The sequence below is a fragment of the Vigna unguiculata genome, chromosome 10 (genome assembly GCF_004118075.2).
Source record: "Vigna unguiculata cultivar IT97K-499-35 chromosome 10, ASM411807v1, whole genome shotgun sequence".
Taxonomy (NCBI): Eukaryota; Viridiplantae; Streptophyta; class Magnoliopsida; order Fabales; family Fabaceae; genus Vigna; species Vigna unguiculata.
Genome location: NC_040288.1, coordinates 5,375,123 through 5,387,234, shown reverse-complemented (window position 1 = coordinate 5,387,234; position 12,112 = coordinate 5,375,123). Strand labels below are relative to the sequence as shown.

Here is a 12,112-nt window from a genome sequence, read left to right as displayed (position 1 = left end):
AAATGATCCCAACAAGTGTTCTAGCTTTTATTGAAAGCAAAGCCTAAACAATGGCCCAATTTAAATCTAGATTACTTCCTTCATGCATCATCTCATATTTTAGAGATTTCTTTAGCCCATGTAAATAATGTAAAAAGCCCATGATTGACTTGATCATCTTGTGAGAGGCCCATGTGAATCTTTCTCATCATGCTTCTAGTGATTGGGCCTTGATATGGGCTTGGGCTTGTTGATGCACTTGAGCTTGGGCTTGTTGGGGTCACATCATCCTCTCCCCCTTGAAGAGGATTTGTCCTCAAATCTTGGTGGTCACCCTCTTCATCAAAAATACCTACAAAAGGAACCAAATCAGTAATGTTGAAAGTAGGATGCACACCATATTCCGGAGGAAGATCCAATTGATAAGCATTATTATTGATCTTCTTGATGATTTGGAATGGACCATCACCTCGGGGACTAAGTTTGGATTTTCTTATATTAGGAAATCTTTCCTTCCTTAAGTGCAACCAAACTAAATCTCCTTCATTAAAAGACCGAACTCTCTTGCCCTTGTTTTTAGAATGAGCAATCTTTTCAACATGGGCTTGAATTTGGTGTTTAACCTTCTCATGAAATTCTTTTATGAACTTGGACTTAGAAACCCCTTCTTTATGAACAAAATCAAAAGAAGTTGGAAGAGGTAATAAGTCCAATGGTGTGAGAGGGTTAAAACCATAAACTACCTCAAAGGGTGAAAGTTTGGTGGTGCTATGGACCACTCTATTGTAAGCAAATTCAATGTGGGGAAGATACTCATCCCAAGATTTATGATTCCCCTTAAGCAAAACCCTAAGCAATGTGGAAAGGGATCTATTGATTACCTCAGTTTGCCCATCAGTTTGTGGGTGACAAGAGGTAGAGAAAGAAAGTTTTGTTCCTAGCCTAGACCACAAGGTCCTCCAAAAATGGCTTAGGAATTTAGCATCCCTATCAGACACAATTGTTTTGGGTAATCCATGAAGGCGAACCACTTCTCTAAAGAACAACTTTGCTATGTTGCTAGCATCATCTACTTTGTGGCATGGTATAAAATGTGCCATTTTAGAAAAACGGTCCACTACCACAAATATAGAGTCAACACCCCTAGAAGTCCTTGGAAGCCCTAGGACAAAATCCATACTTATATCCTCCCAAGGGGTGGAAGCAACAGGCAAAGGAGTATACAGCCCTGCAGGCATTGCGCTAGACTTAGCATGCAAACAATTCAAACAACTAGCGCAATAGTTTTGTATTTCCCTTTTCATATGGGGCCAAAAGAATTTCTCTTTAAGCATGGCCAAAGTTTTGGCGACCCCAAAGTGACCCATAAGTCCCCCCTCATGCATTTCTTTGATCAAAAGTTTTCTATGAGAACCTAGAGGAATACATAGGCGGCCTTCTTTGAAAAGATATCCACTTGAGAGATAAAAGCCGCCTTGGGACTTAGTGAGACAATCATGATAAATGGTAGCAAAGAAGGGATCATGAATATACAATTCACATATGTTGTCAAATCCAAGAATTTGGGATCCAAGCTTGGCTAAGAGAGTATATCTCCTTGATAGTGCATCAGCCACAACATTAGCTTTCCCTTTCTTGTACTTGATAACATAAGGGAATTGTTCCAAGTACTCAACCCACTTTGCATGCCTTTTATTCAATTTGTGTTGGCTCTTCAAATACTTGAGAGTTTCATGATCACTATGGATAATAAACTCTTTTGTTACAAGATAATGTTCCCAAGTATGAAGAGCTCGCACAAGAGCATATAGCTCTTTGTCATAGGTGGGATAGTTACGAGAAGGACCATTTAGTTTTTCACTAAAATAGGAAAATAGGCAATTGGATGACCTTCTTGTAACAAAACCGCACCTATTCCCACCCCAGAAGCATCACATTCTAGCTCAAAAGTTTTCTCAAAATTTGGAAGAGCAAGAATGGGAGCTTGGGTGAGCCTAGTCTTGATATCATCAAAAGCTTTTTGTTGTCTTTCACCCCACTCAAAAGATATGTCTTTCTTAACAAGTTCATTGAGGGGTGAAGCAATGGTGGAGAAGTTGGGGACAAATCTTCTATAAAAACTTGCTAATCCATGAAAACTTCTAATGTCCCCAACATTCTTTGGCACAGGCCATTCTTGGATGGCCTTGATTTTTGCGGGGTCAACATGCACCCCACTCTTATTGACCACAAATCCCAAAAAGATGACACTCTCTACACAGAAAGTGCACTTGTTAATGTTAGCATAGAGTTGGTGGTCTCGGAGAAGAGATAACACAACTCTAAGATGACCCTCATGAAGTTTAGAGCTTGTACTATACACCAAGATGTCATCAAAATAGACAACAACAAACTTGCCTATACAATCTCGCAAGACATGATTCATTAGGCGCATGAATGTACTAGGAGCATTAGTTAGACCAAAGGGCATGACTAACCATTCATATAGACCAAATTTTGTTTTGAAAGCAGTTTTCCACTCATCACCTTTTTGAATACGAATTTGGTGATAACCACTTTTGAGGTCTATTTTTGAAAATATTTGTGCTCCATGTAATTCATCCAACATATCATCTAGTCTTGGGATTGAATGCCTATATTTTATGGTGATGTTGTTGATAGCCCTACAATCACAGCACATACGCCACTTTCCATCTTTCTTGGGCACCAACAACACAGGCACAGCACAAGGACTTAAACTTTTTTGAACCCATCCCTTGTCTAGCAACTCATTCACTTGAGTTTCTATCTCCTTGGTCTCAATTGGGTTTGTCCTATAGGCAGGTCTATTAGGAAGACTTGCCCCTGGGACAAAATCAATTTGGTGCTCAATCCCTCTAAAAGGTGGGAGACCATGAGGGCCATCCTTTGAAAAATATCTTCAAATTCATGAAGGAGAGCACGAATGGAAGGAGGTAGATCCTTAAGAGAAGGATGTTCAAGACAAGTAAGGATTGCTTGACAAAGTAAGAGGAAGGGAGGTTGCTCATTACGAAGAGTGTGCAAAAGAGTTTTATGAGTTAAAAGAACTTCATGAGCAACATCCTTAGAAGAAGAAACTTCCTCTACCTTTGTCTTGTCCTTAGAATCATTAGAAGCATTAGAGTTCTTGAAACTCTCTTCCTCTCTCCTAGCTCGCATTTGAACTTGATCACTAGCAACTTGGCTAGGAGTGAGGGGATGCAACACAAAAGTTTTTGAATGATGTTGGAGGGTGATCTCATTGGTGTGGCCATTGTGTAAGGTTTTATGATCAAATTGCCAAGGCCTCCCCAAGAGAATATGGCAAGCTTCCATTGGGATTACATCACATAAAACTTTATCTTTAAATTTCCCAATGGAGAATTTGACTTTCACTTGATGTTCAACTTTGAGATCCCCATCTTCATTAAGCCAATGAAGTTTGTAAGGTTTGGGATGGGGTAACAAAGTCAAATTCAACTTCTCAACCAATCTTGTGCTACAACAATTGCAACAAGATCCACTATCAATGATCAAAGAATAAGTGTTTTTCAAAACCTCACATCTTGTGTGGAAAATATTTTCTCTTTGATCATTGAGAGGAATGCTAGGTTGGTTATTGAGAAGCCTCCTAATCATCAAAAGTTTCCCTTCATTTGGATATGAATGTTCTTGAGAATCACTAGAATGAGAAGTGTCGGAGTCACTTGAAGATGACTCCTCTTGGCTAGTGTAGAGGTCTTTGCCCTTAAGCACAATGGTGCATTTGGTAGGGCATTGAGCGGCCACATGACCTCTACCTAGACACTTGAAACATTTGATGTCACTACCTCTTTTGTTGGTGGAGGATTCACCCTTGTCACTTACCTTTGTAAGGCTCTTAAGAGTGGACTCTTTTTCTTTTGAAAAATCTTTCTTTGGAAAATCACTTTTAGAAAAATGAAGCATAAATGGATCACTATGTTTGTTTTAGTTAAACTTTGTGTTTTAATAGAAAATGGCAAGTAATAGAAACCTGAGTTTTTTTCCAGACCACTCGAAGAAGACTGTGTTTTAAATCAATGGCTATTGCATCATCAAGATAAAAGTCGTTAAGTAGGTATGGTGAAGAAAATTCACGCAAATTGATCCATCTCAGTTTCTTAGGAAGGTACTCAGAATTTCCAGCGAGTTTCAGTAGTGTTGATGGTTCTCTATTGGCTGAACGCAGTTTCATTGGCAATGACTGAGCGGATTTTGTACCCTGTGATGAAACGTGCAAAGTAAAGTAAATGTATTGAACATGAGAAAGCAAACACTTCAAAACCTTATGTAAAGAATATTCTTACTCTATTATATGTGAATAAACATTCTGCATCGTCAAACTGCAGTCGCTTCTCCCTCCAAAATTCCTGTTGCGAAATTTTTCTTCCCATTTTTTGTAGCAAAGGATGAATTACAAATTTGTTGTTGTTTTTAACTTTGATGAGGTTACGCTGTATGAGAACTCTTATTCCACTATCAGCGTCCAATCCAAAAACATTTAGAATGTTCATAACATAGGTTGTGCCCTTACCAATAGGGAAACAACATAAACCAATAGGGAAACAACATACATCAAGGAATAAATCCTTTTCCTTTTCACTGCGTAAACTGTCGAAGCTTATTTTCAATTTATGATGAACATCATTCTTGTGAAGTTTCTCTAATTCTAACAATACACTCTTCCATTCTTCTTTTGTACTTTCAAATAAAGTACTTCCAATGACTTCAAGCACTAGAGGTAGTCCTCCACAATAAGCAGCTACTGCTTTTGCAAGGTCGTAATATTCTTCTTTTGGTTTCGGTTCTCTAAATGCGTGCCAACTAAGTAGCTCAAGGGACTCATCTGGGTTCATTAGATTTATCTGCAAAACAGAATCAACTTCACGTATGCCTGGTAGGTCTTCATTTCTTGTTGTAATGATTATTACTGTTCCTTTACCAAACCATGCACGACTTTTCCTTAGATCTAAGAATGGAGAGTACTCGTCAAGTACAATGAGCATCCTTTTCTTAAAAAGTCTTTCTCGAATCATTCTTCTTCCCATCTCAACGCTACGTATCTTCACCTTTGTTTTCAGGACATCTGAAAGAAGTCGTTCTTGTAAATGAACATACCCTCTCGTTTGACTAATTTGTGCAACATCTTCGATGAAACTTTTCTCCGTGAACGTACCATTAATACGATTGTAGATGGCTTTGGCAATCGTGGATTTACCAGATCCTTCCATACCACATATTACTATCGTACAAACTTGAGAAGATTTATCTTCTATAGTACGAATCACATCTTCCACGTAGGATTGTAATCCAACTGGAAATTTAGTTGCAGACAAGACTGGTAAATTAAGAACACTCTTAACGATTTTGTCCACAAGTTCAGCATCGCTCCTTCAAGTTCAATTGCAATTATAGAAGTCATGTATTACCAAAATTACAGTGCAGGCTTAAAAAGATGCATACTGAGCGTGTGAGTTACCTGCAATTGCTCTCATCCCATCCAAAGAAATCTGCAGCTTTGGTGAGTGCGTGACTCCACCTGGATATGCCATGCTCCAATTGTTGTGCTGGAAATGTTTGGTGTGCAGTTGCTTTGAAGGATTTTCCAAAATCACACTTCTGAAGACGTACATCAGATGGTTGAATTTCGTTATATACAGGCAAAACATGTCGGTAATACGCTTCGTGCCATTTAATGATTTGTTGAAGCTGACGAAGAGACCATGCAGATTGAGAATAGGTTTTGGTAAAAATAACAATGGCTACCCGACAGAGATCGAGACTATGTTCTTGGATCTGCATCTCCTTCATTGCGTTCTCCTGATGAAGGAAAGTGGTGAGTCCAACAGAAGTGAAAGCAGAATCGAGATGAGAAACAAATTTTCTGCGGATTTCTTCTCCAGTGAAGTCGATGAGCACATCGTACATCTGTGGCAGTTTGGAAGTTGAAGAGGCGTGTTCCATGCTACAGTCAAAGAGATTATCGGTGTAGATCCAAAACCGTTCAAATTACTTTTTAGTAGTCATGAAAAGTTATATAATTTTCAATAATTTAATCAATTTTTTATTTACTAATTTAATCATCACTTTAGCTGTATAAAATACTAATTTAATCATCAATATTCTGAAGCACCATTGTACACATTCCTGGTTTCTCTTTGTGTTCCTAGCACTTCGTGATGGGTGTATTTTGGAAAATATTATGAGAAAGTGATTATATAAATGTAGTCCAACACACAAAAGATTGACATTATTTCTAATCTAAAATCTTGAAACACTAAATTTATGAATTTTTTTCTTATATGATATTTAGCATTATCATTTCTATACATTGTAGGACTAAAACTCACACTTCTATACATATTTGAATTGCCTACAAAATTATCGTCCCACTAATAAAAAAACATCCCACATCGAGGCATAACACAACAAAACCTTGGAATCAAATTTGTGGCCCACTCGTTGGCTCAACCAACAAAAGGTTGTGCATTGCAAACCTCGTAAAGCATACCCCTCATGAACTTAACTACATACAAACAACCACTCGATTTAAAAATGCAGATTGCATAAACGTGCTTCCTACATGAGTAAAGAATCAGCTATAGTTGATAGTAAAATCAAACAAGCGCAAGAACATAGGAAATTTTTAACATGTCACAATTCCAACTCTGAGGAACTAGTATCTCCTACAACTTAGTATAAAAGGCCAACACATAGCATAAATGATGAATGCTGCATGAAACTAATTCTAGTCAGAACACCAGCCTACCTAAGCTGCATAATTATGTTCTGTAAATCATATCATCAGTAAACTAGAGAAGTTCAATTTCCACACGTCCATCACCAACCCTGTAAACACTGGAGAGTCTTTTACCTATAACTTCTAACATGAAACCACTCAAATGTTCTACCACAAAGTGAGCAAGGGGATCCCCTTGTTTGATGCCTCTTTGCATACCAAACTCCATAGTAGGGCTTCCATTGACAGAAATAGATACAGAGCATGATCCAAAACAACACTTTTCATAAAAGTCTAGTCTTCTAAGCATGTAGAGAAGAAATCTCCAAGAAATCAAATTGCAGGGCTTCTCATAATCAACATCTAATGCTAGACATGCCTTCTGTTGCCTTCGAGCCTCATCTACAACCTCATTAGCCAGCCATCAAAACCATGTTCCCCTCACGCAGAAAGGAAATTTGTCTTTTATCAATGATCAATGGTAGAACTTCTTTTAATATATCAGCCAACACTTTATATATCATCACTTTATACATGCAGCTTACCAGAGATATGAGTCTGTAATCATTAAGTCTCTAGGGATTCTCCCCCTCAGAGATCCATGACAGTGAAATTCAACTAAAAGCTTTTTAAGATTGGCAAAATTACTTGGCAAAATTTGATATATTTAATTATATATAAAACAAATGAAAACAGAGTAACAACGAGAACTGAAATTATAATTTGGTTTATTTAGTCTTAAATAAAGGGACCGGGCTATGATGCATATAGCAAATAAAAACACATAACAAATTATCGAACAACATATGCGTTTAATGCATATCCTTTTTCTTTAGAGGATTTCTTAATGAGATATTATATGCTAAAAGGGAAGAGAATTGACAGAAGTAACTTGAAAACAAATACAATTAACAGTTCAAGTGAAACCAAGGAAGCACAAAGTGAGGAGTGAGAAACAGGGCTAAAATAAACATGCATTTCCTAACTATAAGCTATATGAAAATCAAGGAAAGGATTGAAAAATATGAATTTCAATCAAGGACACTGATTAATTCCATAACTAAAGGGATTGTGCTGTTCTCAAAGAAGATAAATGACTTACCAGAAGTCGCACATTACAATTTTCGTTATGAATCTAAGGAGACAATTTTTCTTTGACTCTATCTCTTTTTTTAAGTAATTTGATTCACCACATATAAGATAGAGTATTGTGTTCTTTACCACCAATTCATGACCAAAAGTAACAAAAATCTCCACCTTGTCTTTAGGTCCCAAATTTGACATTATACACTGCCAGTCTATATCATTAAAGGAAATTATTGTGTCATAGTTGTGTATTTGCAATGTGCACTTTGTGTAATTAACAATTAAGACACTTCTAAGACATTCAGTTGCCACAATTTCAGGGGTTGATAAATAAACAACACTCAAAGCCATTCCCTTCATGTCACGATCCCAAGGCACAGTGAAAGAAACAGAATTTCCCTCACCCATATAGGCCAACCAATAAGGAAGATTATCACTTGGAAGAGAGACATCACAAGACTCACTATTTGCCAATACCTGTAACATGAGATAAAAATTACAAAAATGTAGTAAATAATTAAAATATATCAATTGTAATTAATTTAAATAAATCTGATCAGTAGTTTTGTTGTGTTATTTCACCATCATGTCGTTAGGGACTAAGAATGCATTTCTATTTTCTTCTCTTTTAGTTTTTATTCCACGATCATTGAGAATAAAACAATGACGAAGTTAGTAAAGCAAGAAAGTGGAAGCGAAGGGGGTGCTAAAAGTTTAGAATTAATTTCTATTAGTTAGTTCATTTGGACCATTTTCTGTTCTCTTAATTCATAGCTAAAATGGTGGTCAAGGTCAGAAAGCTAGAGAAGAACCTCAGAGATGTTATCGCTGACAGCATTGAAGAATTCGTGGTATGTTCCAAGACCGATCAAAGAAGACCTGAATTGCTGCTTTGAAATTCCTGATTCTGTAAAATTTGTGAAATATTCGACCATAATACTTTTTACTAGCTTAGATAGTTGAAACTCGATGTCACATTGCACCAAAACACTTCGAAGATTTGTCAGACTGCTAAGCAATGGCGCAATATCATCCCAGTTATTGTTGATATCCATGCACAACGAATGAATATAAGATACAGGATTCATTATTGGCGACATCCAAGATCGAATGATAGAAGGAAAGAGGTTAAGTGGTAATTTCTCAAATCCACGTAGGGATATATGTCCAATGCTTTTCGAGCTTAGAATCGAAAAAGGCACATGTTTCACAGCATTATTTTCAGCAATTAGAGTTATGAGGGATCCCATTTGCACTACATCTTTTTCCAATAGGTCAATCATCGAACACCCAGAGAGAATGAGAGTTTTTAAAGATTGCAACTTATATATCTCTATGGGGAGATTGCTTAGACTTGTACAATCCTTCAAATTTAGAAGTGTAAGATTGCAGAGACATCTAATAGATCGGTGAACATTGCGCAATCTTGTACAGTCCTTGAGAATGAGCTGTTCAAGACTTGGCAGTCCAGAAAAGTCAGGGGTTTCTGTGAAATACATGGAGTGACTAAGATTAAGGACCTTCAGCCACCTCAAAGCCTACACAAAGATAGTATATTTGACAAACATTAGAGAAGAAAGTAGAAATGAAACAATAGTAGGTTACTATATTTATTTAAGTTAAATGTTGTGTTTTAACAGAAAAGGGCAAGTAATGAAAACCTGAGGTTCTTTCCAGACAAGTCGAGGATCATCGTGTTTAAGATCAGTGTGTTTTAAATCAATCACTATGGCATCATGAAGATAAAAGTCTCCGGATAGGTATTTTGAAGAAAACCGATCCAAACTGATCCACTTCAATTTCTTAGAAAGGTAATCGGAATTTCCTGTGTGTTTCAGCAGTCTTGATGGTTCTCTTCTGACTGAACGCAATTTCAAAACCCCTTCCCTACCCTGTGATGAAAAGAGCAAAGAAAAACAAATGTATTTAAAATGAGAAAGCAAACACTTCTAAGAGAAGTTTGAAAACATATGTAAAGAATGTTCTTACTAAATTATCTGTCAACACATATTCTGCATCATCAAACCATAGTCGGTTGTTCATCCAAGATTCCTTTCTTGAAATTTCACGAATAATTTCTCTTCCCATTTCTTGTAGCAATGGATGCATTCCAAGTTTGTTGTTCTTTTTAATTTTTATGAGACTACATTCTATGAGAACTCTTATTCCACTATCAGCGTCTACTTCACATCCATTTAGAATCTTCGTAACACAGGCTCTGCCCTCACCAACAAAGAAACAACATATATCAAGGAATAAATATTTTTCAATTTGATTGCGTAGTCCGTCAAAGCTTATTTTCAATTTCTGTTGAACATTGTGCAGGGGAATTTGCTCTAATTTTAACAATACACTATTCCATTCTTCTTTTTCTCTTTTAAATAAACAATTTCCAATGACTTCAAGAGCCAGAGGTAATCCTCCACAATGAGTAACTACACTTTTTGCAAGGTCATTGTATTCTTCTTTTGGTTTTGGTTCTCTAAATGCGTGCCAACTAAGAAGCTCAAGGGACTCGTTTGCATTCATTAGCTTTATCCCAAAAACAGTATCAACTTTAAGAATCCTAGGTAGGTCTATATCTCTTGTTGTAATGATTATTACAGTTCCTCCACTTAACCATTCACGGCATTCCCATAGGTCTAACAATGTAAAATCCTCGGTCACATCGTCAAGTACAATGAGCACCTTTTTCCCAGTAAGTATTTCTCGAATCGTTCTACTTTCCATATAATCGCTAGGTATCTCCACCTCTGTTTTTAGGACATCTGAAATAAATTGTTCTTCTAAACGACGATGCCCTATCGTTCGACTAACCTGTCCAATATCCTCAATGAAACTTTTCTTCTTGAATGTCCCATGAATTTTATTGTAGATGGATTTGGCAAGGGTGGTTTTACCAGATCCTCCCGCTCCAGTTATCCCTATTATACAAACTTCGCTGGATTTATCTTTTATTGTTCGAATCAGATCTTCCACGTTGGATTGTAATCCAACAGGAAATTTAGTAGCAGACAAGATTGGTAGATTAAGAACGCTCTTAACGATTTTGTCCACTAGTTCAGCATCACTCCTTCAAATTCAATAGAAAGAAGAAATAATGTATCAACAAATTAGAATCACAACACGGTTGATTGAATGAGTGATTTACCTGTGATTGCTCTCATCCCATCCAAAGAAATTTGCAGCTTTGGTGAGTGCGTGGCTCCACCTTGACATGCCATGTTCCAGTTGTTGTGCTGAAAATGTTTGGTGTGCAGTTGTTTCGAAGGCTTTTCCAAAATCACCCTTCTGAAGGCGTATATCAGATGGCTGAATTTCGTAATATACGGGCAGAACATGTTTGCAATAAGTTTCGTGCCATTCAATAATTTGTTGAAGCTGATGAAGACACCAAGCAGATTGGGAATAGGTTTTAGTGAAAACAACTATTGCTACCCGACACAGATTGGGAATAGGTTCGTGCATTGGTTTCACTCCATTGTCGTGGTGAAGGAAAGTGGTGAGTCCAACATCAGAGAGCACAGAATCGAGATGAGAAACAAATTTCCTGCAGATTTCTTCTCCATTGAAGTTGATGAGCACATCGTACTTCCGTGGAAGTTTGGTGGTTGAAGAGGCAACTTCCGTGGAAGGAATTGGTGACGTCATAAAGTGTTGGAAGAAAAAGCAATAATGCAACACCGTCAAGTGATAATACTTAGATACACAAAAACTTTCGATATACTTTTTAGGCTTAAATGTTCTTTTGGTCCTAGTTTTGGACGACTTTTTTCATTTTGTTCTTACTTTTGAAAATGTTTTCAGTTTGGTCCTATTTTTCGTAATTTGTTTTCAATAGATTCATTTTCGTTAACTTCGTCTAAATCGTTAACGAAACAGTGCCAGCGTGGTGATTTTGTGTGACGTGGATACTGTTCAGTGACGTGTCCGTTTGCACTGTGCTGATCATTTAATTGAAATTGCATATTCATTTTAGGGTTTAAGTTGGATTAAATTAGGTTTAGGGTTGTTTATGTAGAATTGTGGATTTGGGGGTCGAATTGGGGACTTTGTCGTTGCTCTTTGAAATTCTGAAATTTGGCCTTTCGGATCAATTTCTGTCTTCTCAGTTCGTCGCTCATCTTTGGACAATCGTTGCGGAGGGAAAAACGTTTTCATCGCAGAGGTATGTCCTGCTTTAGGGTATTATTTTTGGTCAGTATTGATTGGGTTTACCCAAGTTCTGTGTAGGTCTAGCTGTGCGCACCACTGCAATGTCTCTGCAATCAGAAATTGGGGGTGAGC

At 37.2% G+C, this 12,112-nt stretch overlaps 2 protein-coding genes across 3 annotated transcripts; both read right to left on the bottom strand.

Moving 5' to 3' along the window:
• Positions 1-248: 248 nt before the first annotated feature.
• On the bottom strand, positions 249-6,018 carry LOC114166674 (TMV resistance protein N-like). Of its 2 annotated transcripts, XM_028051438.1 has the most exons (4): positions 5,480-6,018; positions 4,308-5,391; positions 3,995-4,222; positions 249-331 (listed from the first exon to the last, which is right to left on the bottom strand). In XM_028051438.1, exons 1-4 carry the CDS (start codon positions 5,962-5,964, stop codon positions 296-298), a joined length of 1,833 nt encoding a protein of 610 aa, XP_027907239.1. In that variant the 5' UTR covers positions 5,965-6,018; the 3' UTR covers positions 249-295. The 2 variants fall into 2 exon arrangements, with proteins under 2 accessions (XP_027907239.1, XP_027907238.1); XM_028051437.1 differs by lacking the exon at positions 249-331 and having other exon boundaries at positions 3,830-4,222.
• Positions 6,019-7,751: 1,733 nt separating this feature from the next.
• On the bottom strand, positions 7,752-11,646 carry LOC114167395 (TMV resistance protein N-like). The gene is made up of 5 exons (XM_028052485.1): positions 10,977-11,646; positions 9,815-10,898; positions 9,487-9,717; positions 8,638-9,363; positions 7,752-8,302 (listed from the first exon to the last, which is right to left on the bottom strand). The coding sequence occupies exons 1-5, from the start codon at positions 11,474-11,476 to the stop codon at positions 7,838-7,840; spliced, it is 3,006 nt and encodes a 1,001-aa protein (XP_027908286.1). The 5' UTR covers positions 11,477-11,646; the 3' UTR covers positions 7,752-7,837.
• Between the last annotated feature and the right edge of the window lie 466 nt (positions 11,647-12,112).

Coding starts and splice junctions, on each gene's coding strand:
- LOC114166674 (XM_028051437.1), bottom strand. CDS start 5,964: ATGGAACACGCCTCTTCAACTTCCAAACTGCCACAGATGTACGATGTG. Junction 5,392..5,479: donor TGGGATGAGAGCAATTGCAG/GTAACTCACACG, acceptor TTGAACTTGAAG/GAGCGATGCTGAACTTGTGG. Junction 4,223..4,307: donor GTTTATTCACATATAATAGA/GTAAGAATATTC, acceptor GTTTCATCACAG/GGTACAAAATCCGCTCAGTC.
- LOC114167395 (XM_028052485.1), bottom strand. CDS start 11,476: ATGACGTCACCAATTCCTTCCACGGAAGTTGCCTCTTCAACCACCAAA. Junction 9,718..9,814: donor ATGTGTTGACAGATAATTTA/GTAAGAACATTC, acceptor TTTTCATCACAG/GGTAGGGAAGGGGTTTTGAA. Junction 8,303..8,637: donor TCAGCGATAACATCTCTGAG/GTTCTTCTCTAG, acceptor CTCATGTTACAG/GTATTGGCAAATAGTGAGTC.